Genomic DNA, 27,270 nt, shown 5'->3' with positions numbered 1-27,270 from the left:
CACCATATGAGTTTGTCAATATTTGACTCTTTGGGGGCCCGGAAGAGTGGCAGTTTCACACAGTCCATCCTACTGTGTTGGAGGGTAAATTGGAGGGTAATTTGGCAATTCCGATCAAAATAAACATCCTGAACGCTTCTTGGACAAATCTGTATCATGTTGGAAAATCTCAAAAGGATAATAGTTGCATGAATATTCATGATAGGAACACTTTATATGTCCATCAGCGTGGCTGACCACACCACATGCAACCCTCGGTGGAATCTGTGAAGCCACACAGAGATTGAAGAAGTCTTTTCTGGACCATGAGCGAATAACATCCAATTTATTGTGTGTGTTGTATGTTACCATTTTTTCGAAAAAAGCTTTTAAAAAAGGTGGGGTGGGGCTGAGGTGTGTGAAATAGGACATGAATATTTATACGGGGAATATTTCTGGAAAACACTCAGTGTGGCTCTGGGGGTTAAGGATCCAGCATCGCCTCTGTGGCAGCGTGGGTCTGATCCCCAGCCTGGCACAATGGGTTAAAGTTCTGGCATTGCCGCAGCTGTGGTGTAGGTCAGAGCTGTGGCTCGGATTCAATCCCTGGCCCAGGGAATTTACAGATGCCGCTGGAAAAGAACCCCCACCCCTGCCTCGCCAAAACCCCCAAACTCAAGTTGTTCTAGGAAGAGGAATTGCGAGCCCTCTTCTGCATCGTTTGCATCTTGTGCCATGTGAATGTATTAACGTTTTTCAGCCCTGCCTCCTCCAGGGCCCTCCAGATTTCACCTAAATAATACTCGCACTGGGTCACTCCTGCCTCAGGCTGCTCCTGCGTGGGGTCTGTTCTCTACCCCAGGAGCTGAAAGCTGCGTGGGCAACATGTGGAAGCAACGGCGATGTTTCCAATTAGGACAGAATTTCTCTAAGTACATAAAATACATTAGAACAGGCCACACACACACACACACACACACACACACACACACACACAACGTGCCTTGAAAGAGAGAGACGGTGGCAGAAGAGGATCAGTGGGTTTTTCAGGCATTCCTTGTGGCCAACTTGGCTCCAGGCCCCCAAATCGTTTCTGAATGTGACCCTGGAACATAGAGACTGTCAAACCCTCAACGTCAAACCACTGGCCATTAAAATTTATTACCTCAAAGATGAGGAGGACACCGCATTTTTAACAGGGGTTGAGGGTTTGTAAAATGTTCTCTTGCACCGTGTCGCTGCCGCAAAACTTATGCCTGTGGAGGAAAAACATTTTCAGCATGACGCTCATTTGCTTGTGGAAATATGACCCCAGAAGAGTAAACAGCTTTAGGCCAACCCGTTAGAAGTCATATCCCTTTGACTGTCAAGCTCTGCCACACCAGGCAGGGTCCAAGAGGTCCTCACTCAGCAAAACCCACTGGAAAGCATCCTCCCCTTCTCTGGGTTTTGAATGAGCTGAGAAGGAATCGGCTCGGTCAGACCAAGGATTTTCGAAACCCAGGGAGTCTTGCTCCAGGGGACCTGCAGCTTTGGGTCTGGCAATGAGTGCCCAACCTGCCCAGAGGGTTCTTGTGCACTGCTTCCTGGACTGTACACTGTGGCAGCCACATTAGAAAACAGTCTGGCAGTTCCTCCAAAAATTAAATATAAAATTATTATATGACTTTGCAATTCTGCTCTTAAGCATCTACCCAAGAGAAAGGGAAAACACAGGTCCACACAAAAACTTGTGTACAAATGGTCCTAACAGCATTTTTCATAATAGCCCCAAAGGGGAAATAGTCTAAATGTCCATCAACTGATAAACAAAGAAATAAAATGTGGTACGTCTATATAATAGAATATTAGTCAGCAGTTAAAAGGGATGAAGTTCTTATATATGCTACAATATGGATGAACCCTTGAAAAGATCATGCTGTGTGAAAGAAGCCAGTCACAAAGGACCATATACTGTATGATTCCATTTGCATGAAATGACCAGAATAGGAAAATCTATAGAGACAGAATGTAGGTTAGTAGTTACCTAGTGAGGAGAAAAGGGATGGGGGATTAGCGCATGATGGCGAATCGGTTTGGGGTTTCTTTTGGGGGTGATGAAATGTTTTAAAATTGACTATGGTGATGATAGTACAATTCTGTGAATATACTAAAAGTCAGTGAACTGTATACCTTCAATGGATGAAGTATGGGGATGATAACCCAATAAAGGTTTTTTTTAAAAAAAGATCATGGGAGTTCCTGTCGTGGCTCAGCAGTTAATGAACCCAGCTAGTATCTGTGAGGATGCAGGTTTGATCCCTGGCCTCACTCCTTGGGTTAAGCATCTGACGTTGCTATGAGCTGTGGTGTAGGCTGGCAGCTACAGCTCTTATTCGACCCCTAGCCTGGGAACATCCATATGCTGCAGGTGTGGCTCTAAAAAAAAAAAAATTATGGAGGGTAGTCACTCTTGCAGGTGTGGGGCCTGGTCAGGATGGGGCTCCCACTTAACCATGAGAAGCAGGGCACTTCCGGCCTCCTCCTTCCCTTGAGGTGTCTTTGGCTAAGGAAGAGTGGTTGACCAAGCTAGCCCTCCCTCAGGGCTCAGCTTCAGAACGTAGCTCCTTGACAAGGCTGCCCTGACGTGGGGTGGGGACTTGGGCATTTGCTGGAAGAGTGTGTGAGCTGTATTGCACTTGAAAAAAGTAACTCCACCTCTACCCCCACCCCCACCTAAATGCTGGAAATCCAGCCAGTTCCACAATGCAGCCCACCACCAGGCCTTACAGACTCTTCAGGTGTGCGTCTGGCTGTGTGAGCAGGACAGGCAAGGTGGAAAGAGGACTGGATTGGGCATCAGAAGACCTGGGTCCAGGTCCTCGTGGTGCCTCATGCCTGTGCTCTGCTCTTGAGGATACGAACTGATGGTGCCGCTGCAGTGACATCTGATCCTTCTAGCAACATGCTAAGGGGTCAGGAATATTACCAATACCCCAGCACCTTAAGTCATGCAGCTGAGCAAGGTCTTATTGAAAACATTTCGAAGTCCAGTATTCTTCCCTCTAGCTTCCCATGTGGCCTTAGACTAGTCACTTGACTCTCCTATCTCCCTCCCCTCATCTTCAAATGAGAGCGTGAGAGGTGACATCTAAGTTTCCTTCAGGCTTCCAACATCCTATTATTTTCTGATGATCCTTTTCTAAGATGGCCTTCTTTCTTTCCTTATGCTAAACACAGTTTTGCACTCTCCCACCTCCTACCAAGGAAGACTCTGTTCCCTTTGAGTGAGAAGAGCCTGCCGCTATGAGCTAGATCCCAATACATGCCATCGTCTCCAAACAAAGCAATTTATATTAATATCTGTACCCCAGCTGCAATTAACTTGGAGATTTCCTACAAGAATGGCTAGATGTTTTCCTTAGGATTTAAGATAAAAGAGTTGTACATCTGCCTGTTTCTTGAATCTATGCCTTAACCACAGGTGCCTTGCTCCTCTTAAGTTGAATTTGGCTTAAAGAAAAGGACTCATTTTTCAAAGTAAATTAGATGGACAGATGAAGAGTTGAGATGAATAGATGGGTAGATGAATGGATGGATGGCTGGATGGCCAGAAGGATGAGGTGACAGGTGTCTGGTTGGCTGGCTGTGGATGGGTAAGTGGATAGACAGAAAGGGCTGAATGAATGGATGGGTGGGTGGGTACATAGATGGGTAGGTGGATGATTGGATGGATGTGCAAATAGATTAATAGCTAAATACAGAAAATAAAACTTAGAATAAAAGATACGCACTCAGTCTTGTCTTCACCACTTTGCACCATCACTTGGGAAGCCCCCAGTTCGGGGTGGAATAAGTCTATTATATGGTTGTACCAGAGGAACTTGACCTTCTGGACTTTTCCAACATTGAGGTCCACATCGATGTCATGTGTATATCTTGCATTTGGTTGGAGGGAACCCCTGAAAACATAGACATAAAATGTTATATCAGTTGGATATATAAATACATGAGATGATAGCAGCCTCTCGTTTCTCCAAACAATGGCTGCTGTTGTTGGTTTTCTGAAAATAGGTTGTAGGACTTCACACATATCCAGGAGCTGCTAAAACACAAATGTACTTGGGAAGAATATACCTTTAAAAAATATTGGACTCTAGATTTCCACTGGATTATTTTGTCCCTGAAGGGAAGTTGAATATTTGGGGTGGTGTATTAACCCTGTTAGTTCGGTATGGAACTAATTAATGCAACATCTTATGTTCAAATATGCCTGTGGGTCACCAGAGGTCATTTGTTAGTCCTACATATGTAGCGCAGGAAGTTGTCAAAGAAATTTAACTTAACGTGAAAATTACTAGGTAAAAATTAGTCCAAAACCAAAATCTAATTTTACAGCACAGTTATGCATTCATGCAATTCACATTTACCAAGCACCTCATATGCCCAGCAAAAGTAGGTGTTGAGGCTGCCATAGCAACGAGGTAGCTGGCCTCAGCCTTCCTGCCTCTGTATGTGTGTGGGATGGAGTGTGTGTGTGTGTTTGCAGGGGAGGGGGCTGGCATATAAATGTGTCTGGCTTATGGAGAATTTGATATTCCTAACACCCAAGTCAGCAAGCAATGACTGACATTCTAGGAGTTAGCAGTTGTCTTATTTTAAATTGTCAGTTCCCTCTCTGGGCCACCCTCTCATGTATAAAATGCAGTGATTCAACTAGATGCTAAGACTTCGTTCCAGCTTTGACATTCTGGGATTCAATGGTTCTGTATAAGAGATGGCTGGATTATAAAGCAGTTCACCTCGATCTTTTATGAATACCCTATTACGGAAAGTATGGCCATTTCACTTTACTATCAAACTTACTTGAAAATATTATACTGTTTTGAGTTTGCATTACTTCCATACAAAGCAATCCTGATGTATCCATGCAAGTTCCTTTTTCCAGCCAGGGTGACAGATACCCTGTATCTCCAACCTGTACAAAAAAATCACAATCATTCAGTTAACTCCTATGGTTGAAAAAAAAATGACCCCACAGAGGCAGTCTTGTCCCAAGCTCTGAGTCCCCTGTGGGTGAGAGGTAAGGGGCAGTGTGAGTAACGATCTCCCTTAGTGAGTTCAGGGTCCTAGGAATTCAGACTCCACGTGAGGGTGAGGGTTTAGCACAATCTCTTGCCAATCCAGCAAGGTAGGTGCCCTGATGAATGAAGGGCCGCCGGTTACCATGCCTGTGGGCCCTTGGTACACGGCACTGGCCATCCCCAGAAAGGCCACAGGGAGAGGGAGAGGTTTGTGGCTAACATCTGGATAAACCACCTACTGTTCTTTTAGTTTTTTGCCATCTTCACATGCAACGGACATATTCTCAACAGAAAAACAACACAGATAAGTTAAAAAAACCAAAAACCCTTCATCAGCACCCATCCACTGGCCCTTCATCCCAGGTCTTTCCCTGAGGTAACCAGTTTGGTCTCTATACTTAATCAAGTCTAGTGGTTCTCAAATGGGGTGTGTGTGTGTGTGTGTGTGTGTGTGTGTGTGTGTGTGTGTGTAGCTTGCCCCCTTGGGGACATTTGGCGATGTCTAGAGACGTATTTGGTTGTCACAGTGGGGGTGAGGTCGGGTGCCAGGTTGGGTGCCATGTCTAGAGACGTATTTGGTTGTCACAGTGGGGGTGAGGTCGGGTGCCAGGTTGGGGAGTTACTAGCATCTTGTAGGTAGAGACCAGGGATCGGCTAAACATCCAGGAATGCACAGGACAGCACCCCCGCCCCCCCCAACAACAAATGGTCCAGCCCCAAATGGTGTGATGCTGAGAGATGCTGATCTAGAGCCTTCTCTGAGCATTTACACAAACATGTATGTGCACAAAGGAATAGAGGTTCCCCCTTCTTTAAATAATATGTGTTGTTATTCTCTATTCTCTCCACCCATCCCCACTGCAGAATGATTCAGCCCCCTTCTCTGTCCTGCCCTGTGTTCCAGAAAGCTCGCCCCCTCGCCCCCAGGATCCTTGCAGTTTGGGTTGGATTTAGCCAGCAGGAGGCTTACCCAGGAGATGAGAAGATCGGAGGAGCAGGTGGACTTAGCTGGGAGATGAGAAGGCAAGAGGAGCAGGTGGAGGTGTTGGGGTCCTTGCTCCCTCCTTGCTCTAGAACCAAGGGTCTGGCAGTAACTCCCTCCCTCCCAGGAGCCCCATAGCCACCAGATTCCGGGTGCCTCAGTTCCCTTGCTTGTTCCTTTAACCCTGCCCACACCTCTAAAAGTAGACCCCTCGATAAAGTCTCTTCATTTGAGCCACGTGGATGAGCTCTGTCTACAGTTGGGACCCTGACTGATACATGATGTTTTGCAGGCTGTTTGGTCACCTGCCTTTTCACTTAATATGCCTTAGAGGTTTTCCCTCTTCTTTTTCACTTTTACCTACAGTATTTGGTTGATTACCAACTGGGGGGCAGCTAGGTTGCTCCCCCCAAGCTCCTGGTATTAAAAACTGTGCTGCAGTGACCATCCTGGGGTGCACATTCTCATGCCCATATTTACCTAAAGTACCTTCTGAGAAGTGGAACAACTGGGTTAAAGGAGTATGCATATTAGAATTTATAGAGACGGCCAACCTGTTATCTTTCATGATAAATGCTGTGAGGAGTACATAAATATTGGATGTCAAAAGTGTTTCGTGACGTGCTATACACATTTTAAAAAAAATTTTTTTTTTGTGTGTGTGTTTTTTAGGACTGAACCCATGGCATATGGAGTTTCCCAGGCTAGGGGTCAAATGGGGAGTTTTAGCTGCTGGCCTACACCACAGCCACAGCAACTCGGAATCCGAGCTGCGTCTGCGACCCACACCACAGCTCATGGCCACACTGGATCCTTAATCCACTGAGCGAGGCCAGGGATTGAACCTGGTCCTCAGGGATGCTAGTCAGATTCAATTCTACTGAGCCACGACAGGAACACCTACATACATTTTTAAAAATGTAAAGCTCCCTTGGAAAATAATTGCTTTTCTATTCAGCTACCATGTGATATTACTTGTAAGAAATGAATCTTGATCATTTCAAATCTTGTTCCAGGAGACTTCTTGATTTACAGTGACTTTGCCCCACTCCCCCTCTCGGTTACTGGATCCATCCTTCCTGCCATGGGGGTGGGCGGACATGTGACCCAGCCTGGGCCAATCACTGTACTTTATTCCATTGATCAGGATTATTGGTTGAAGAGGTAAACTTGAAACCCAGGACAAATGCCATTCTATTGTCCTTCCATTATAGCTTAAACTCGGAGTTGAGTTTCTGTCGATTGCCACCGAGGGTCCTGATAGGGTTGATATGCTTTTTAAACTATTTGTTAGAATTTTTAAATGAGTAAAAGGTAAACTTACGAGTAAAGTTACCACTGTCTCCTGTGTTCAGGAAAAACGTTTGTCCCACGGCACTGGTTTTCCCCTGAAATTGGTCAGCATAGTGCCCCATTTTGGGGCATCCTTCAGCTGGACAAGGAAAACATTTATTCTAGTGAAAGAAAACAGTTGGTCTGTGAGTCATAGGCCTTTCACTCACTCAATCAACCCACCTCCTTAGGGCATCCTTCTACCCACCTATCCACCCATCCATCCATCCGTCCACCCATCCATTCATCCATCCATCCACCCCTCATCCATCTCCTCACCTACCTGTCCATCCTTCCACTCAGGTATCCATTCTACCCCCATCTCCCATCCCCTGATCCATGTGGGCATACATCCATCTACCCAGGCATCCACGTGGCCATTGGGAATTTCCAGAATGAACAGTTGGGGATGTAGGGAAGGCCCAGCCCAGTTCAGGTCTGGAATGTTCCCCTCCTGCCCATCCTACTCCTGAGAGGAAGGATCTGTGAGGCTCGGCATTTCCAGGACCTCTTCTTATTAGCTGTAGAGTTGCACCTCTGTTCTGTTCCAAGCCACAGGGACAAACCCACCACCACCAATACCACAAACACATCCTCCCCGCCCCCTGGTGTGACCCACCTCCTCCTCCTGGAACTCATCGTAGGAGGCACATGGGTAGCCTAGGAAGCCATCGGGGCTGAAGATACTGCTTGAGTAATACTTGTAGCTTCTCAGGTGATTGCAAGCTGCAAAGTCTTCGATGCCTGAGAAAGCAAAGGCCATAGGGGCTCACAGGAGGCATTAAACTTTTGAAGCCTGAACCACTCTGACCGAGTGAGGAATCACCTCCACATTTCACACGTGGGGGGTGGTGCTCCTGAACACCTGGGTCACAATGCGAAGTGTCTACCATTGACTTTGACATCCTCTGGGGCAGGTGGAAAATGTGGAGGCTTGTTTAATAGTGGTGGTTGGCCAGAGATGCTTCCTTTTCCTAGCACTGTCCGTCTTCTGGGGAGGTCCTCTTCAGGACTAGGCAAATGTTGGGGAATTACAGCTCTAACACCGTTGTCTGATCCTCCGAGGGTCAGGCATGTATTGTAAATGAATGACGAGGGCTTGGGGACTCTGGGGAGGAGTGAGAAATGTGTGTATATATACACACATACATACATAATATGATGAATATATTTTTATAAATATATACATATATTTTAAATAAATAAATAAATATATATATATATATACACATTTTTTTTTCCCTTTTACAGTCGTACCTGCGGCATATGGAAGTTCCCCGGGCTAGAAATCCACTCCAAGATGCAGCTGCCAGCCTACACCACAGCCATGGCAACACTGGATCCAAGCTGAATCTGAGACCTATGTTTCAGTTTGCAGCAATGCCAGATCTTTAACCCACTGAGCAATGCCAGGGATCGAACCTGCATCCTCACAGACACTATGTAGGGTTCCTGACCCACTGAGCCACAATGGGAAATCTCTCTCTCTTCCTTTCTCCTTTTCACGTGAAGCAAACTTTTCTGTCTTGGTCTCAGGCTGAGAAATTCCTCCTTCTTACTTTTCTAGGCACAGGGTAAAAGCAACAGAGAACAAGGTCCCCATGGCCTCTGACCATACTTCAGCTGCATTTTATTTACTGTCTTTTCTTTAAACCAGAGTCCTCTTATTTGGGAAATTATTTTTTCATTTCTCCAGCTCCTTGGTACAAAATCTTTCATGGAGTGAGTCACTGTGACCCGGGCGTATCTGGGGACCCTTTCTTGGGGGGGGAGGGTGGTCTGGGGCTTCATCCAGGAAGGTAGGAAGGTAGCCCTTTGTGCTGGGGGGGGGGTTTAACTCTCCCCAGCCCGGGTTTGGTGTGCCCCACACCAACACTCATTACCAGAAAACAGAACCCATTTCAAACAATTGTTTCTTTCATCCAGAATCGTTGCCCAGGGATTCCGTAACAGAAGAGCAAAGGGACTTAACCGTCCCTCAGTGACCACGCCTTGGTGACCAGGGGTGCCACACGATAGCGCACACGCCAGGGTCCCGGCCATTCTCTGTTCATCGCCTCTCTAATTAAACCTGGGCTCCTTCCTATAATGTGTGCCTTGCGTCACTTCTGGGAAGGGGCAGCCTTCAGTGTGACTCTGGTGTCCTTTCAGGGAGCGGAAACGTCCCTGGAGTTACCCAGTGCTGAGCAGAGAGGAGGTCAAAACTCCACCAACTGCCGGTGGAGGTTGGCTGTTGTTTGATCCGCTCTGCTATCTCACAGGAAGCACAGGCACTATTACAAGGCTACCGAGGACCACTCAGCTCAGCATAACAGACTGGACTCAGAGCATGCTTCGGGCCAGGTCTCACGCTGGGTTCCGAGGAGGCCAGGATGCCCATGACACAGCCCTCGGCCTTGGGGGACTCCCAGCTCAGAAGAAGAAACACTAAAATGAGACAATCACAGACTCAAAGTCCCACATTCAGGGAGGAGGGCGACACCTGTTCCCAGAGGACGGGTGACAGGGGTGGCCAAAGGCCAGAATGAGCCACAGCTAATGGAGATGGTGCTTTAGGGGTCCTGAACCAGTTCTCGGGAATGAGAAATACACACAAGGCTTATCCCCCAGACCCCCAGGCCCCTGTGCCCCCCCCATTGTCCATACATGTCCCCGCCTCCCCCACTGTCTTCTCATCAGCTCAGTCCCTTTCTATTCCTAGCACCTGACGACAGCAAATGGCAAGAAAGACAAAACCTTTTAGATCTTTGTTTACAACCTGCAGTTCTTCAAGGAGCTCGCCCTGAAGGAAGGATGGGGGTCAAAGCTAGAGCTGGGTACCAGCCAGTGCACCAGCCCACATCTCAGCATCCTGATAAGGGGGCAGACGGTGCAGGCTATGTGTGTGGTCAGGCTTGGAAGCCAGAAGTGGGGCATCAATACAGGGTGGCCTTGGGCAAGTTTTATCACTTTTCTTATCCGGTTTCCTTGTCTGCAGAATGGGGCTAACCAGAGTAACTATCTCAGGCCACTGCTGTGACAATGCCTGGCACCGACCACATATCCTGCCTTCTTCCCACGTGGAGCAGCTGCTGTCTCGTTCTCTAATTTACGTACCTTCCCATATTCCATTTACATCAACGATGGTTGACAGGGTATTTTTCTGACATCCAGGCATTTCCTTTCCTCCATTTGGGTAGAAATCCAGATGGCCCACCTTTTGGCTCATTCCGAAACCTGAAACATTGGCAGCAGAGTTGAGTGGGGACAGAGGTGGTCCCAGAGTTAGGTGGTGGCCACCGAGAGCATTCAACTTCTTCCAGCTGGAGCCAGAGCCTTCTTGATAAGTTCTCCTCACAGTACAGCCACCCTGGCTCTGCAGAAAGTTCTCAGAGATGAGCACTTAGCAAGACGAGTAGGGAGGAGAGCACAGAGGATGTAAGATGAGGGGGAAGGTAAACTCTGGAAGAGTTTGCACATGTGTGTATTTGTATGTATCTGTTTTGGGGATACCCTAAGGGACAAGATGTCCTGATGCCATTATGCGCCAGAAGACACATAGCATGGTGGGTGCATTTTTTTTTTTTTTTTTTTTTTTGTGCTTTTTAGGGCTGCACCCGAGGCCTACATCACAGCCACAGCAATGAAGGATCCCAGCTGCATCTGCGACCTACACCACAGCTAACTCGGAATCCCTAACCCATGGAGCAAGGCCAGGGATTAAACCCGCATCCTCAGGGATCCTAGTCGGGTTCGTTACCCCTGAGACACGATGGGAACTCCACAATTTTTAATACTCTATTCATTTTCAAGTTTTGATTTCTGCAGCATAGCCTTGTACAGAGGCCACATACAATATATTGTTTTGTTGAGAACCATAGCATAAATGCCAGGCGGTTTGGATCTTGAAGCACACAGACCTGTGATCACGTTCTGATTCTACTTACAGACTGTGGTGATCTTGGGCAATTACTTGACCTTGTTGACAGTTCACAGTTTCTCATCTAGAAACTATGACAAGAACAACACCCACGTTTTAGGGTTGTTACGATGAATGAGCTAATGTGTACAAAACATTCAATGCAGCACATGGTAAATGCTCCATAAGTGATGCCAGCATCATCTTCAAAAACATACCCTTCATCAGCTCATTCCATGAGTGGTTATGTAAGAAAATACTGAAAAGAGAACGTTGGTTTTAGAAGAATTAAATTAAGGGCTATAGTTAACCTCTAACAAAACAAACTGTAGCCACAGCTTTGAACAAAAAAAAAAAAAAAAAGAAAGAAAAAGAAAAAAAAAAGAAAAAGAAAAGAAAAAAAGGAGTGGGATGGACAAGGAGTTTGAGGTTGGTGGATGCAAACTGTTACACTTGGAATGGATGGGCAGTGGGGTCCTACGTTACAGCGCAGGGAACTGTGTGTGATTGGGTCACTGCTGTATGACAGCCATTGAAGAAACATTGTAAATATACTATAATTTTAAAAAGTTCCATATTTGGTAGATAATCATAGTAATTGGATCCAATAAAATGTTCCTTTATGCCCTGGTGTTATTGAGAAAGGGTCTTCCACGTTTATTGCTCAGGTAAACCATTTTGAAAGAAAATTTCCTAAAATACTATTATATACTATTTTGACTTCTTTACTAATTTTATCTGATAGTCAAAAAATTAACTTTGCATTTTCCAAGTACACGTCAAACATCAATAATAAGTACAACTCTGGATATTGACAGACTAGGGGAGGACGGAGTTTGGAGACTGCCTGAGCCTTCTGTAGGGAGAGCAGAGTCCTTTGTCCTTCCTGGGGCTTCAGGCGAATAGCACAGGCACTGTACTGGCTGCTTGTGCGTGGCTGACACCCATTTTGACTCACTGGTGCCCTAACTGTTCCTGAGGTTAACCATTCTGCATACCCCCCTGTCATAGGTGCTGGCGGGAAGGGCAGCAGGGGACTCATGTCCTGGCCTGCGCTCATCAGGTGTAGCCCTGGTCACCAAGAGGTGGAGTGAGGAACTCACCTAGGAAAGGGATGAAGGGAGCAGAGTCCGTGTGAATCACATCCACAAACATGGCATCGGACGGGTCCAGCCGAACTTCCTCGGGTGTGTTCTGGAAGCATGGCTGAGCTGGATCCAGCCCTGTAAGGGGGAAAATGGACAGAGAGGCCACCCTCTAAGACAAAACAGGTCCCCACAAACTCCACGGGGGTTCCTGGGCAAAGGGCCCCACACCCCAGCAGTCACACTTTGGAGAACTGGGTCTGTGGCTTCTGGTCTGCTTGGGAGAGAGGCTGGGACAGGAGGACTGGAAGTGGGGTCGCTGCCTGTGGAAGAACATCCAAGAATCCCCACTGCCTGGCTCCACACGGGAGCATAATGGTGCCCTTGCTCCCCTCGTCTCCCCTTTTTTTTTTGTCTTTTTAGGGCCGCACCCCTGTGGCATATGGAGGTTCCCAGGCTAGGGGTCTAATTGGAGCTGTAGCCGCTGGCCTATGCCAGAGCCATAGCAACACCAGATCTGAGCCACGTCTGTGACCTACACCATAGCTCACAGCAACGCCGGATCCTTAACCCACTGAGCAAGGCCAGGGATTGAACCCGCAACCCCATGGTTACTAGTCAGATTCGTTTCCTGCTGCACCACAGCGGGAACACATCCTTCTCCTTTTTTCCCCCTCACCCATGTTCCATTTGGCCACTGCTCTCCAAGATTGTGAGTTTCCTGGCCTGGTCCAGCTCGTCCCTAGTCTCTGAGCCCCACATTCTTCGCACTGTCTGTTCTCTGGAGTCTTTGTCCCCAGCCGGCTGCTCACTTCTTCAGATCTCCCTGAATCTGGATCTCTCCCCTCCAAGACCCCCTTGCAACAGCATTTCTGCATGGAGAACTTAGCTTCTCCTTTCCTGGTCATTCCCTCCTCATTGTACGAGATCCTTTTGCTTTTATTAATTCTGCTTTGGATTTTATTTGCCTACTTAGTTTTCTGCCTCCTGGACTAGACTGTGGAGATTTCCCGAAGCAGGGCTGTACCCAGTTCACCTTCAAAGAGAAGCAGAGGGTGGAAGGAGAATGGCACCAGGGACTCGGTGACGTACAGCTAGTGCTGGTTCTGCTCAAGGTCAAATGCCTGTCCTCCCTGAGCTCAGTTTCCTCATCTGGAAAGTGGGACTAACAACAATGATCCCTGCCCCCGCTTTCTGGGTTACTGTGAAAATCCTATGAAAATCCCACGAAAAGATGTAAGAGAAAGAACATTGCAAAGTGAAAAATTCTAGGTAAACATGATCCCTTTATCCTTCACCCAAAGTCTAGCCATGAGCAAAAGACACATTCATTAAATGTTGAAGTGAACGGTGTGCCAAAGTTACATACTGATGTTGTGTCTGTCTTGTGTGCCTTCAGTTTGCCTAATATTTCTTTCATTCATTTACTCTTTCATTCATTGACCGAGCCCCTCTTATGACAGGTCTCAGCTAGCGACTTTTCTTTTCTGCTTGTGACTGGCACAGCAAAGACATTCAACTAATATTTGTGGAACTGATGAATTGAGTTTTTTTAAAAAGTCAGCTCACATTTTTTTTATTTTTGGTCTTTTTTGCTATTTCTTGGGCCGCTGCCCCGGCATATGGAGGTTCCCAGGCTAGGGGTCGAATCGGAGCTATAGCCACCAGCCTACGCCAGAGCCACAGCAACGCGGGATCTGAGCCGCGTCTGCAACCTACACCACAGCTCACGGCAATGCCGGATCGTTAACCCACTGAGCAAGGGCAGGGACCCACCCGCAACCTTATGGTTCCTAGTCTGATTCGTTAACCACTGCGCCACGACCGGAACTCCCAGCTCACTATTTTTTTTTTTTTTAACGTTGCCATAATCTAGCAACAATAACCCTGAAATCACGAGCTTCATGTGTTATATTACATTTTTCTTTTTTAATAAATGAATTTTCGCTTAAAATCATGTATTTTCTAAAACATATGAAAAAAAAGTATATGGCCCGTTATGTTTTGAAGTCCCCTGCATCACCTAAAATCAGTTCCAGAAGGACCAGAAGGGGCGCCCTCGGCCGTGGCAAGTGCACAGACCTCCCTTCCACCGCCCACCCTCTTGGCTGCGCGCCCGCCGCGGCTCTATCCGCGCACCTACCTGTGAGCCTGCCCACGTGGCCCCCCAGCCTCCTGCCCGCCTCCGCGGCCGTGTGCGCGCCCAGGCTGTGCCCGATGAGGTGCACGTTCTCAGGGTTGTAGTCAAACTTGGTCTGCGGAGGGCGGGATGGAGCGTCAGGTCCCAGAGGACCGGGTGGGGACGCGCGCCGTTTCAGAAATCAGGAATCCAGGCAGGACCCCGGGGCGGGGTGTGCGCTAGAAACACTGGAGGAAACACGGGAGGAACCACCCCGGCTCCCGGCCCAACCTAGGATAGGGCGATCCAGCCCCCCCGGCGGCCACAGTCTGTGGGTCTTGGGGTCTGTTCGGCGCGGGGTGGGGCAACTGTGCTGACCAGCGGCCACCGGGTCAAGTGCAGGCAGCCTTGGCCGGGACTGGACCTGCGCCGCGGGCTCCCACTGCCGGCCTCCCACTGCTGGGCTCCAACCGCCCAACTCCCCGCCCCGCTCCCGGGGCGGGGCTGGGCTAGGCTGAGGAACGTGGGTAGTGGGCTTGGCAAGGGGGTTCTCCAGAATCGACCTTCCAGAAGGCTGTTTTAGGGCCCTTCCCTGAGAATGAAGACACATCTGGGCTGAGAACTGCCAAGCAGGCCAGCCTGCTCTGTACTTCCCAGAACAGCCTGCAAGGAAGGCATATTTCTAAAGGGGAAACTGAGGCTCTGGGAGGTTAGGCTGCCTCAGGCCCCACAGCCAGGGATCTTCAGGACAAACCCGGAGGGAGAATGCTTGCAGCTTCTTGTAGCAAAGGCCGTCGTTGGGCTCCCAAGCTTCTGGGCCCTGGGCCTGCTGACCTGTCCCCAGGCTGCCTTTGGGTGCTACCCAGGTGCTAGCCTGCCCCTCTGCCTGCCCCCTACCCGCAGGATGTGGCCCAGGCAGGGTTTACCGACAGCCCTTGAATTAAGAAAGCTATCTCGGCTCCCACGACCCGAGTGTTGTGCACAGCTTGGGTGTATCGCGTCAGGGCCCCACGTCTCCAGTCCACACAGATGCAGTTCACCTTCTCCACTTTAAACATTTTCTGGGGAAGACAGACAAGAGGGAGAAACCAACTGATTAACAGCCACAGGTGGCACACTGCAGAGATAGGAATTCACATCCATCAATTGTCCAGCTGGTGTCAGAGCTTTAATAGTCCTCCCACTTTTCCTAATGCTTGCCACCATGCTACCAACTGTGAATTTCTATTCCCACTTAGCAGATGTGGACACTGAGGCCAGGAATGGCGTGACTTACAGATGGTCATTGACACAACCAGGCCAGAAAGATGACGTTTTAGATAATGGGTTATCCAGCTACTACCTGAGTGCCAAATCCACCTGCTTTTATAAAGTTTTCTTGCAAACGGCCATATCCGTTTGTTTACGGATTGTCTGATTCGATGATAAGTTGAAACCGTATGACCCACAAATGCTAAAATATATATTCCTTGCTCTTCTACAGGAACGTTTACAGACCCTTATACTAGAATTGAAGCCTCAGAGACGCCGTTTTTAGGTTCCCAGCAATGCTTTGATGGGTGATAGACAGTATTAAGGGAAAAGTTCAATAAGATAAAATTTAGACGGTGCTAGGCTATGGTTCTCTCAGATACAGGCATCTTTTGTACTGTGTGGTGTGGCCCAGGCGCAGATACTGGCCCCTTGAGAAAAGAAGCATCAGAAAGGGCTGCCTTATAGCCTTTGTTCATCCGGGGAAGCCCTGGACTGCGTTTTGAGGTCGGGAGAAGCTGGCAGGAGGGCAGGGCATCATGGTGGGCCACATGCCCTGGCTTTCCTGTTTCTAGGTCCACACAGCCTCCTTCTGGGACTCAGAGGGCACCTGTGAACACCCAGATCCAAGAGGAGCAGAGAGCCTATGGGCAGAAGCTGCCCTCGGTCTACCCTGGGCAGCCTAAGCCTCCAAAAGCCATGCATGGGCATCTCTTACAGGCTAAATCTGTAGACACACAGGATTGTGGCATCTTGTGGGCAGAAGGCCTGGTTTTACATTCCACCTCTGGATTCAACTTTAGGCAAGTATTGAACTGTGTTTTTTTGTTTGTTTGTTTGTTTGTTTTTGTCTTTTGTCTTTTGTCCTTTTAGGGCCGCACCTGCAGCACGTGGAAGTTCCCAGGCTAGGGGTCTGGCAGTGCTGTAGGGTATAACGTTTTAAGTATTTTTTACGTTGCCTAGAGGATTTCTATAAACCATCAGAGACAGATGCCAGGTAATTTTCTGTAGTCTCCACCTCCAGGACTTTCTGATTGGATGCTAGATCTTTTCAGCTTCCTAAGGAGATGTTTGGCTAGAGGTTGGTGGGTTGGGAGAACTTGACGCTGGGTGCGCCTGAGAAGCTGAGTTTCCTCAGTGGTTTTAAGAAGGACCCATCTCCCCGTGGAGGTTATCCTTTCTCAGCGTCAGGGGCTGTGGCATTTGACTCTGTGTGCTGGGTGCTAGTCTCACCAGGCCAGGAGGTTGGGCACCTACCTTGCACATTTCAGAGGGCCAGCTATCCTCCCCCTTGTCTATGAAGCCGTGGATGATGAAGCGTGTCTTGCGGTCCAGTTGGAAGTTTGAAGCCTCAATGGTGTCCAGGTTAGTGATATTGATCAGCTGGTTAAATTAGAAAATGACAAATTTTAGAGTTCTCGTCGTGGCTCAGTGATTAATGAACCCAACTAGTATCCATGAGGACATGGGTCCGGTCCTTGGCTTTGATCACTGGGTTAAGGATCCAGCGTTGCCATGAGCTGTGGTGTAGGTCGTAGACATGGCTCGGATCCTGTGTTGCTGTGGTTGTGGCATAGGCTGGCAGCTACAGCTTCGATTGCACCCCTAGTCTGGGAACCTCCATGTGTCATGGGTGCAGCCCTAAAAAGACAAAAGACAAAGAAAAAAGAAAATGATGAATTAGAATGTTGGCCTTTCTGAACCACAGACCTGTTAAAGGCAGTTCCCTCAAGACAGGAGTCACAGGTTTGATGCTCATGAAGTTGGGTCAGGCTAGATGAGGAGTTCCTGACCTGGGGTCTGAATATAAAATTCAGAAAGTCCAAATTTGTGGACTTTCTATACTGAAATACAGCATTTTTGTTTGTTGTGAAATTGAGCAACAAACCACAGTAGTCTTAGCAACACTCTGTTACCAATAAAAGTTGCAAGTATTTTCATGTCCTATTTCCATTGTTGCAGATATCTTAAAAAAATATCATTTGGGAGTTCCCGTCGTGGTGCAGCAGAAATGAATCTGCCTAGGAACCATGAGGTTGTGGGTTGGATCCCTGGCCTCACTCAGTGGGTTGAGTATCTGGCGTTGCCGTGAGCTGAGGTGTAGGTCACAGGCGCAGCTCGGATCCAGCCTTGCTATGGCTGTGGCTGTGGCTGGCAGCTGTAGCTGTGATCTGACCCCTAGCCTGGGAACCTTCATGTGCCGTGGGTGTGGCCCTAAAAAGCAAAAAAAAAAAAAAAAAAATCATTTGTATTCATTGCTATTTAAAACTACAGAAGTTATTACACCCCCCTCAGACCTTGTCATTTAATGAGATAATAAAGTAGCACATATAATATTTCATGTTTATCTTTCTTAATGTTCTGATAACTGTTTTCCAATATTATTAGTATCCTTTGTAATACAGTGTATTTTATTTTATGCATTTAAAGCTCCTCTGGCTCCTCTGAGCTGCATCTGCTCTTATGCTTGAAGCTTTTGGCCCAGGGGTTTTTCAGCTTTTTCTGCACCAGGACCTCTTTGGCCATCTGGGGATACCTGTGGGCCCTTTCTTAGGATTTTTTTTTTTTGGCAAATTAAAAACAATTTTTTAAATTTATTTTTTTAAATGAGGACTCCAGGTGTGGAGTTTGTCTCCTAGAATCCCACAGTAGGTGACCTTGGGGACCTCTAGACAGACACCTGGCTCTCTCAATCTTGGTCTGGGGCTGGAGCAAGTTCTTCCTCTTCACTCCTGAGCCGCTGGCAGAAGCCTGCTGGCCTCCCCCTGGCAGGTCTGGAAATGGAGGGTTGTGCCGAGAGTCCCCAGCTTTTCTCTTTTGTGGTTACATGTTCCCTGTCTCCCATCTGTCTTTCTAGCTCCTGAGAAAGGCTTTACATCGCCTGAGATTCTTACCTTTGAGGGACTTCTCTCTGTCCACTGCCCGGTGTGGAAAGAAAACAGACCCTTCCAGGGATACATCAGGCCTGGGTTTCTCCATAAAAGCTGCTCATACCCTCTCCTTCCCAGGAACAGGGTTCTAACCCTGGGAAGCCCCAAAGTTCTATGCACCAGTGTGTGAATGTGTCAGGTCTAGGTTGGGCGTCTGTAGATAGGCGTGGGCAATTATGATCCCGAGAGCTAAGATGGCTCTAAGCCTAACACTGGTGAGGAATCGCCATCTAGAAAGTTCCAAGGCAGTGAATTATTCCTTAGACAACCATGTGACGGCTCCAGGGTGGGCACCCCAATCCCCCGCCATGCGGTCACTCCATGCCCCTCTTACTTGAAAGTTATTTGGATTCTCATTAGTGTACAGAAGAAAATGGGTGTCGATGTCCTTGGGGGCCCAGGGAAATAACTTGAAAGGCCAATGACAGGTCCTGGCCCATGGTGTTTCATCGGAGAAGCAGCCGAAAGGTTGATAGCAGATCTCCTTTCCTGGGGCAGGAAGAGGAACAAACAGGACACTTGTGAGGTTCTGAGAAGGGGCAGTGTCATCTTAGCTACACAGGAGGACACAGCAGGGAGCAGCCCAGGGCTGGTGAAGGCCAGTGCTTGTCTTTATCTTTGCTGTCAGTGTTCCTCAAACTTCTGTGGTGATAAGAACCCCTGGGGGCTGGGGGGGGAAATGGGTGTGTTAGGTATACACAATCCCAGAGCCCTCCTGTAGAGATTCTGATTCAGAGGGGTCTGGGAAGGGAGCCCCCGAAAAGGTATATTTAATAGGTGCCCCTTTTCATCATGCAGGTTGAGGAATCACTGAGAATTCCTGGGAAGCTTCAGCCTTAGAACCACTTTTACCCAGAAACTCCCAGCTGACCATTTACATCCACTGGTCAACGATCAAGTATTTAGGAGGTGCCTAGGAATGCCATGGCACAGAGGTACTAAGGAGCCTTGAGGTCTTTGTTGCATCTGGCAAAGGCTGCACACAGTAGGCATTCGTGGGCCCTTGTCCAATTCTCATGTCTTCATGTCTCCCTTTATGCACCATTTTTTCCAAATGATCCTCTGCCATTTCAGATCTCCCTATTGTACTTTAAAAAGGTAAATATCTTAAGAATAGGGAGAATTTATTTTTGTATCATACTGTATATACTAGGGGCTCAACACATGCAGCTGATGACTAAGTAACCCCATCTGAATCTGAGGGTCCTTTCTTTAGTCTCTGACACAACATTTTCACAATTATGTCGCCTTTGATGTAACTGGGGATGACATAATTTCCAATCCAGAATTACAATGGATCTTCCCTCTAAGGCTTCCTTAACTGCTCAGCTAAGCGTACCAAATGTTGGTCATTCATTCAAAAATTGGTAATAGTTAATATTTGTTGTTTACTGTGTGCTAGATACCACACTAGCTCTCTTTACTACTTTTAGTCCTTTTTAGCCTCCAAACAGCCCATGAGGAAGGAATTAGCATTATCTCTACTTGACAGAAGAGGAAACTAAGGCACAGAGAGACAAAGTAAGCCACCCAAGGTCACAGCCAGTGGTGGAGCCAGGATATGAACCGAGAGGCTCAACTGGGAACCCAAGTAGGAACTAGGGAGCCACAAACACACAGATCCAAACGCTGCCCTGGAAGAGAGGAAATCTCACTGGGAAAGAATAATGAGAGCTTTGAGTTCATTCTTGGAAAAGGACATAGTCCCACAGGAAGGGCTGCAGCAGCATTGCTTCAGGTGGTAAATGCAGGGACTTGAAGGCCAGGTTGAGACAACTGGGCTGTCAGGTGGATAGTGGGGAAGGGTGAGGGGTGTTGAGCTGGCGAATAAGGAGCAGGCTGTGTTCCCTGAAGGTGTTTAAGGAGCCACATGTAAGAGGCTCAGACACAGGAGCGCCTGGAATGCAGGGGCTGTGGGCCTGGAGAGGGAGGGGTGTTCTGACCTTCGATGGCGCTGGAAGTCAAGGCAAAGTTGGGGCGATGGGGTGGGGTGGCGTCTGAGCCTGGTTTGGGACAGATGAGTTTGAGGCATGGAGGGGAGGCCCTGGTGGAGCTGCCTGGGTCTTGGGAGGACTGAGCAGGAGGTTTGGGGGCATGGGGCAAGGGGGCAACCCTGAGGAAGAGAAAGATGAGGAGGATGCCCAGGAGTGACCTCTGGGGATGTCCACGTCTGGGGCAGGAGGAAGCAGTAGATCAACGCATGAGACCAAGAGGGGTTGGGAAGGCCTGTGGAATGGCCAGACCCCACCCAAGGGCTCTGCTGTCAGGGGCTGGGTCTTGCTGCAAGGCCAGGATGAAATTCCAGAAAGGCAAGAGGGGACTGGGGCCAAGCTGGGGAGACAAGGCGGAAGAGTCTAGATGAGAAGAAAGCCCTTGCAGGGCCCGGAGGAGACAACGTCTGCTCTTGGGGAAAGTGGGCCCCAGCAGGGTTTGGGGGCCAAGCCAGGTGGTGAGAGTTCTGGCTGATGGGAGAGGAGGTGAGACGACCTGGCAGCGTGGAAAGAGTGCACCTGTGAGGAGGTGGGGGGATGGGAATAAGCAGGTTGGGGCTCAAGGGGCTTTGGTGGCAAGGGAGGTTGTTTTTTTGTTTTGTTTTGTTTTTTGTTTTTGTCTTTTTAGGGCCGCGGCATGTGGAGGTTCCCAGGCTAGGGGTCAAATCGGAGCTGTAGCTGCTGGCCTACACCACAGCCACAGCAACTTGGGATCTGAGCTGCATCTGTGACCTACACCTCAGCTCACAGCAATGCCAGATCCTTAACCCACTGAGCAAGGCCAGGGTCGAACCCACACCTCATGGTTCCTAGTCAGATTCGTTAACCACTGAGCCATGAGAGGAATTCCAGGACGTTACTTTGTTTTAGGACAAGTAGAACTTGGGTTTCTGCGTCTCCTCTGGACAGAAGCCAGAGGAGAGGGCCAGCTGGAGCTGGAGGGTAACCATGAGCGAAGTGAAACGGGGGCTGGGCAGGGGGCTGGGGACACAGGAGGACAGAGCTATGTGGTTTTAGTCTGCGGCCCTGCGCTTGTCCATGTCCAGGGGCTCAGGGTATTGGGGGCCTGACAAGAATGCCCCACTTCCCACCAGCCCCAGCTGCCACTTCTGCCACCAGCTCATAGCCGCTGGCGCCTCTGCAGGAGGAACAGGACCAAGGTGGATGAAGACCTGGGATCGTCCGTGTTGAGCATGGTGCCCTGTGTTTGCCAGATTCAGCACTCCCTGAATGGTGGTGATTGTTGTTGAAATAATGACAATGCTATTAATTAGGATGATAATAATGATGAGATCCCAGTCTGTCTTACCCAAAGGCCAGCCCCAGGCACTTTCTCCCCCAAGGCATGGTGACAGCATCCTCACCTCTGACTGTGGCCAGCAGGAGAAGGCCGATGGTCCAAGAGGGTAGCATCTTCGTGGATGAAGCAGAGACGCGCATGGAGACCCAGAGGCACAGGCACGAGGCTGGCAGACAGGGAAGGTGGCCCTCAGCACACACGGGACTGTGTGTGAAACAGAAGCCCAGCCACTGGGGTCCAGGGGGCCCTCCCTCAAGGCGGCCTCCCTCCTGAGGCTGAGGCCTCCTTGCACACAGGGAGTTGGGCAGCGCCTCTCTCTTGGACCCAAGACCCAGGGTCTTGCCACTGCAAAACTCCCCTGTTCTGGGCCAAGAGCCCCTGGCAGCCCCAGTGCCGCAAGCTCCCTGTCCCCGCGTGGCCATGACTTACTGTGCAGCCGCAGAGCTTCCACGGGCAGCCTGGCAGGTTGGTCGTGGCCTTTTATAACTAGGCTTTATCCTCTGGATTCCTCTGAGAAGAGGTGGGTGGGCAGGGGGAGGGGCAGATAGGGCTCTGTACAAACCTGCTTTGAAGCTAGGTTATCAAAAACACATAAAGCTTGCTCAGCGGGGGGAGCAGGACTGTTTATAAAGGAGATTGGGGAAAAGGGAAAGTGGCTTTATGGGATGGAAAAGGGCTCTATTAATTGGAATTTACAAGTACAGTTGCCAAGTGATAAGAGGCCAACACTAAGCTGTAGTCCCTCCCAAACAGAAACCCCAAACTCATCTCGTTGCCCTGAAGAGACCAGCAGAGCTGTGCAGGAATGGGTAGCCCCAAGGTTGCTCTTCCATGGAAGAAAACTGTTTTTGAAGATAATGGCCCTTGGTTACTTTGAGGGTGGGGTGGGTGGAGAGCATCTTTCTAAAGAACTCAGCAGATAATGAAAACCTGCTGGCGGAGATGTTCAAATATAGTTTTGTTTAGAAACAATATAGTCAATTATAAAAGCATTTCTGAGCCCCATGGACTGGACTTTGACCCAGAGATAAGAAGGTTGGAAGTGTTTTCTTTCCTTAGGTGCTGAGAGGAGAACCTGGGTGACTAGCCAGGTGCTGCCCTGCTGTTTTTAACAGTGACATGTAATTTAGATGCTCCAAAGTGTATAACTCTTGTTTAAGACTTCGGTACAGTTTTAAAGTGTTTTGACATATGTATTAGCCTGTGTATATGCCCCAGATTGAAAAGCATTTCCAACATCCAGAAGTTTCCTCCATGATCCCTCTACCACCCCCCTAACAAAGCTCTGACTTTTATCACCATAGATTGGTATGGTCTCTTCTGGAACTGCATATAAACGGGATTATACTGTATGTGCTGCTTAGAGTCTTGCTTTCTTTCACACAAGACAGTTTGGTGATTCATCCCTGTCGTTACAATTAGTAGTTGGTTCCTTTTTATTGCTGCGTTCATATATTTCAGTGTGAATCTATTACAGCTGGAGTATCCATTCTGCACTGATGGACACGTGAGTTCTTTCTGGTTTGGGGCTGTTATGGAAAATGCTGCTGGGAACATTCTAGTCTAGTACCAGTCTCTGGGTAGACATGCACTTGTTCCTCTCAAGTTTGTCTCCAGGAGTAGAGTTGCCAGGTCCTGGGGTGTGTGCATGCTTAGCTTTAGGAGAGGCTGCAGAGCACGCTTCCAAAGTGATTGCGCCTGCACAAACTCTAGCCACAGCTGGGGGTGAGTTCCAGTTGTTCCATATTCTACCCCTGCCCCTGGGTCAGTCTCAGAAGCACTAAGGTTGCCTGCAATTTCCTGAGGGTTTCAAGGATGAAAATGCCTTCTTTTTTGTGAACCCCCCTTCTGAGAATTCCAAGGCCGGAGGTGAGCAGGGTGGTGCTGAGGGAAGCCAAGGAATGAACTTCCCTGTCTCAAGTGGGCTTAAGAAAAGTCAAGGTTTGTGGAACCAGGAAAGTGATGATGGACCTGAGCGGGTCACCTATGCCTCAAGGATCCCAAAGCCCAATGTTGCTGCCCCACAGCCCCTGGAGGTATCCTGCCACGGAGGAGGTTAGTCTAAGGCCTGACACCATGCTCATAAAGAACCCTACTGAGGAGCCTGGGATGGTGATATGAGGCAGAATGGAAGCCCTAGGTCCTTGACATGGGACCAGTGGATGCCTGCCACTCTTGGGAAAACACACAAACCCTTACCAGGATTCAGTGTTACCTGGACCAGTGTTACCTGGACCTTCCCTCCCCTCCCTCACCTTGAGTCTCCCTCCTCGAACTCCAGGCACCCTCTTGGAAGTGCCCGTCTTGGAGTCTTTGCATATTCTGTTTATTCTTCCTGGAGCATGCTACCCTCACGCTTTCCCTGCACAAACTGAAGTTATCTCTTAGGGCTCAGCTTAAATGTCACATCCTGGAAAACGCCTTCTGCAATGCCCATGGTACAGCCAGACCTTCCTTGATATTGCTTATCATGTTCCTTATTTCTTCTTCCATGAAATGTACCCAAGTTGACCATTGTATTTCAGTAATTGTTTGTTTAGACTTTAACTGATGGCAGGGTCAAGGTCTATAGTGTCATTTATGTCTCCAGAGCCTAGGACAGTACTAGGTGATCAATAAACATCTGCTGGATGGAAGGATAGGACATAGGGGGCTAATGGCTTGCTGGTTAACTTCCAGATCGCTCCTGCTTTCTCCTTCCTGCTCTGTGGCTGCTGTCGCCTCCCTGTCTCCTTGCTCTTGGCCTTCTGGTTGGTTTCAGTCAGTGGGAGGCACCATTGGGAGATGAGAGGTGGGAGGAGGGAGAGGTTGGGGTATTTCTCTCCTAGATGCCCTCCCTTAGGTGCTGTGGTCCCTTGTGTGCTCTGCTTATTTCCTGAGGGCTCCTCTTAAGCAGTTCCTTCCCAAGGCCCCAGCTCCTTCCAGACACTCATGACAGCTTCCTCCCTCCATGTTCCAGACTCCTGGGAAATTGGAGCTTTCAACTGTTGCAAATCCCTGGCACTCGGGTGGGTTCCTTTATCCCTGTTCACATCTCTAGAAATGGCCCTTGGATGAGTCTGTGGAGTGGGCCATCTCTTGTTCCTGGGGCCCGGGGACAGGTGCTCTTAGCCATGGGACATCCTCTGAGAGACATGGCCGCAGTGGTTCAGAGGCCTGTGGTCCTTCTGGAGGGATCAGCTGGGCCTCGGGCATCTCCCTTTCCTGACTCTGGGCTCTGGATCACATAGGTGCTTTGGTTTCACCATCCATTCTGAAAGCAGTCAAGTTTCTGACTTGTTGCCATTTTGGACAAAGGTTTAGTAAGATATTGTCAGATAATCTGTGGGTCCTATCTTCCATGCTCTCCTGGCTCCAGCCACAGAATGCCAAGGAATCAGGGCAAGCTTCTCACCTCAGCGGCCAGTGCATTCCATCTGGTCAACAGCCACCCGAGGGGATGGAGCTGGAAAGAGAGGGAAGGGATGTAGTTCATTTAGTCAAGAAGTAATCTTTGTCACTTCCAGGTCATGAAGCTCCGTTCTAAATGTTCAGGGCAGGTTATGGTCACCTCTGTCCTCAAGGGACTCACTGAGGCAGATTTGTTCAATATGAGGGGAAATTTTCCAAAGGTTAGAAAGAGAGTAGAGGTGGAGAGAAGCCAAGCATCAGATGAGGGTTGACTTAGGTGATCTACTTCTAAGGTACCCCTGCCTCAGTCATCAGTGGTTGGGGACAGACCCACTGGGGGCTTCTGGGCAGTCCCAAGCCTGCCTGGTCTCTGCGGCAGGGTAGCCCAGGGTAGGCCAGCAGGGCCCACATTGCCTCCCACTTGGTGGCCCGTGGCAGGGCTGGCTCGGCTTCGCTCTTGTGCCTGGAGGCCTGAGGTTCTGCCAACTGCCTGCCCCGGGAGGGGAAGGAAAGCCGGCACCTGTGGGAAAAGTCAGTCACTGGTCACATGTTGGCAGGTGGCAGGATTGGGGCTTGGGGGCCTTGTCAGCTGGCCCAGCAGCTGCCCGGGGGGGGGGGGCTTGGGTCCTCTGCCCCCTGAAGCCTCTTGAGACCTGTTCCTTCCTTGCCTTCATCACCTCTTTTATCTGTCCCTTCCCCTTGCCCTGAGGTGTGGGTGTCACCTCTCTCTAGGCCACTGCATCAGCGCCCCCCCCCAACAGCTTCCTCCTGGCTCTAGGCTCTAATCCTGGGGGCGCTCTTGATGCCCTTAGATGTGTGCCTCACGTGTTTGTTCATTTATTCATGTTCAACTTCTCCATGTTCATGTTTATGTGGCCACGCGTGCTGGCTGCTCTTAGCCTTGAGGGTACAGCACTGAACAGAACATCCTTCCTCTGCCCTCACAGGATGGAAGGTCCCTTGGGGCACAGTGACTGCCTAAAACAAATACACTATTCTAAAGGATCAAACGAGCTCACAAGGAAAGGCACGTTGATGCGGGCTTGTACTGGGGCTACATCATTTGGGCTCTAAATAAAGAGCATGATCTGGGGTATCAGATGGAGAGGGACTCCTAAGCTGGGCATGCAAGCTTGGCCATTGTTATGAGATGGGTTGTGTTCCCCCCAACCCTGACTCCCCCCTAAAAAATATGGACTCCTAAACCCCAGGACCCTCAGAACATGGCCTTTTGGAGTAAGGGTCTTTACAGAGATAAAATGAAGCTGTTAGGGTGAGTCTTAACCCAAAATGACAGGTGTTCTGATACAAAGGGGAACTTTGGGTACAGAGATATGTACATGGGGGTGCTTGTGGTGTGGCCAACAGCAAAGGGGGTCTCCAAACTGGCTCCCTTGACGCTGCACACTCTTCTCAGCTTCCTCCCTTTTTAAAAATTGTTGTCCCCAAGTAACTGATGGTATCTGTCAGTCTGAGGGTCAGATGACAGGCTGTCCTTGACCAGGGAGGGCCCTCTCACCATGGCCAACCAGTCCTGCCCCCTCCAGTGTACCTGGTTCCACTTGCTGTTGCCCTCATACGGTCTTCTCCCCTCTCGCCTGGATGTCTGCAGGGCTCCTCCTCCTTGCTGGCCTCCCAGCCTGCAGTCTCAGCAGGTCTTCTTCCTGCAAGCCTGGACCTAGAACCCATGGCTCTGTGGAACTTCCCCACCTTCCTCTTCCTTCTTCTGAGCCCCCCTGTCCTGGGATAGACCTTGCTTTTGGCACCTATCAGGCAGCCCGACCGTGTTGACTCCCTACTGCTGTGCCTGCCTCCAGCACTGAATCCCGTGTGTCCCTCTCACTCCAGGGCCCAGCGCAGAGCTGGCGCAGGGTCGTGTTTGCAGAATCTCCATCCCACCAATGAGCTATTTTGCCAGCAATGTGTTGCTTCGCCCAGGGTGTGGGGTCA

General features: G+C 49.2%; 1 protein-coding gene across 2 annotated transcripts; it reads right to left on the bottom strand.

Moving 5' to 3' along the window:
* Positions 1,110 to 22,736, bottom strand: PNLIPRP2 (pancreatic lipase related protein 2). Of its 2 annotated transcripts, XM_021072050.1 has the most exons (13): positions 22,360 to 22,736; positions 21,995 to 22,096; positions 18,974 to 19,128; positions 16,967 to 17,092; positions 15,385 to 15,519; positions 14,483 to 14,594; positions 12,358 to 12,477; positions 10,453 to 10,572; positions 7,976 to 8,100; positions 7,349 to 7,478; positions 4,825 to 4,936; positions 3,753 to 3,920; positions 1,110 to 1,235 (listed from the first exon to the last, which is right to left on the bottom strand). In XM_021072050.1, exons 2-13 carry the CDS (start codon positions 22,068 to 22,070, stop codon positions 1,172 to 1,174), a joined length of 1,443 nt encoding a protein of 480 aa, XP_020927709.1. In that variant the 5' UTR covers positions 22,071 to 22,096; positions 22,360 to 22,736; the 3' UTR covers positions 1,110 to 1,171.

This window comes from Sus scrofa, chromosome 14 (genome assembly GCF_000003025.6).
Source record: "Sus scrofa isolate TJ Tabasco breed Duroc chromosome 14, Sscrofa11.1, whole genome shotgun sequence".
NCBI classification, from domain to species: Eukaryota; Metazoa; Chordata; class Mammalia; order Artiodactyla; family Suidae; genus Sus; species Sus scrofa.
Note: the sequence above shows the minus strand (reverse complement) of the source record. Positions and strands in the feature narration are given on the sequence as shown.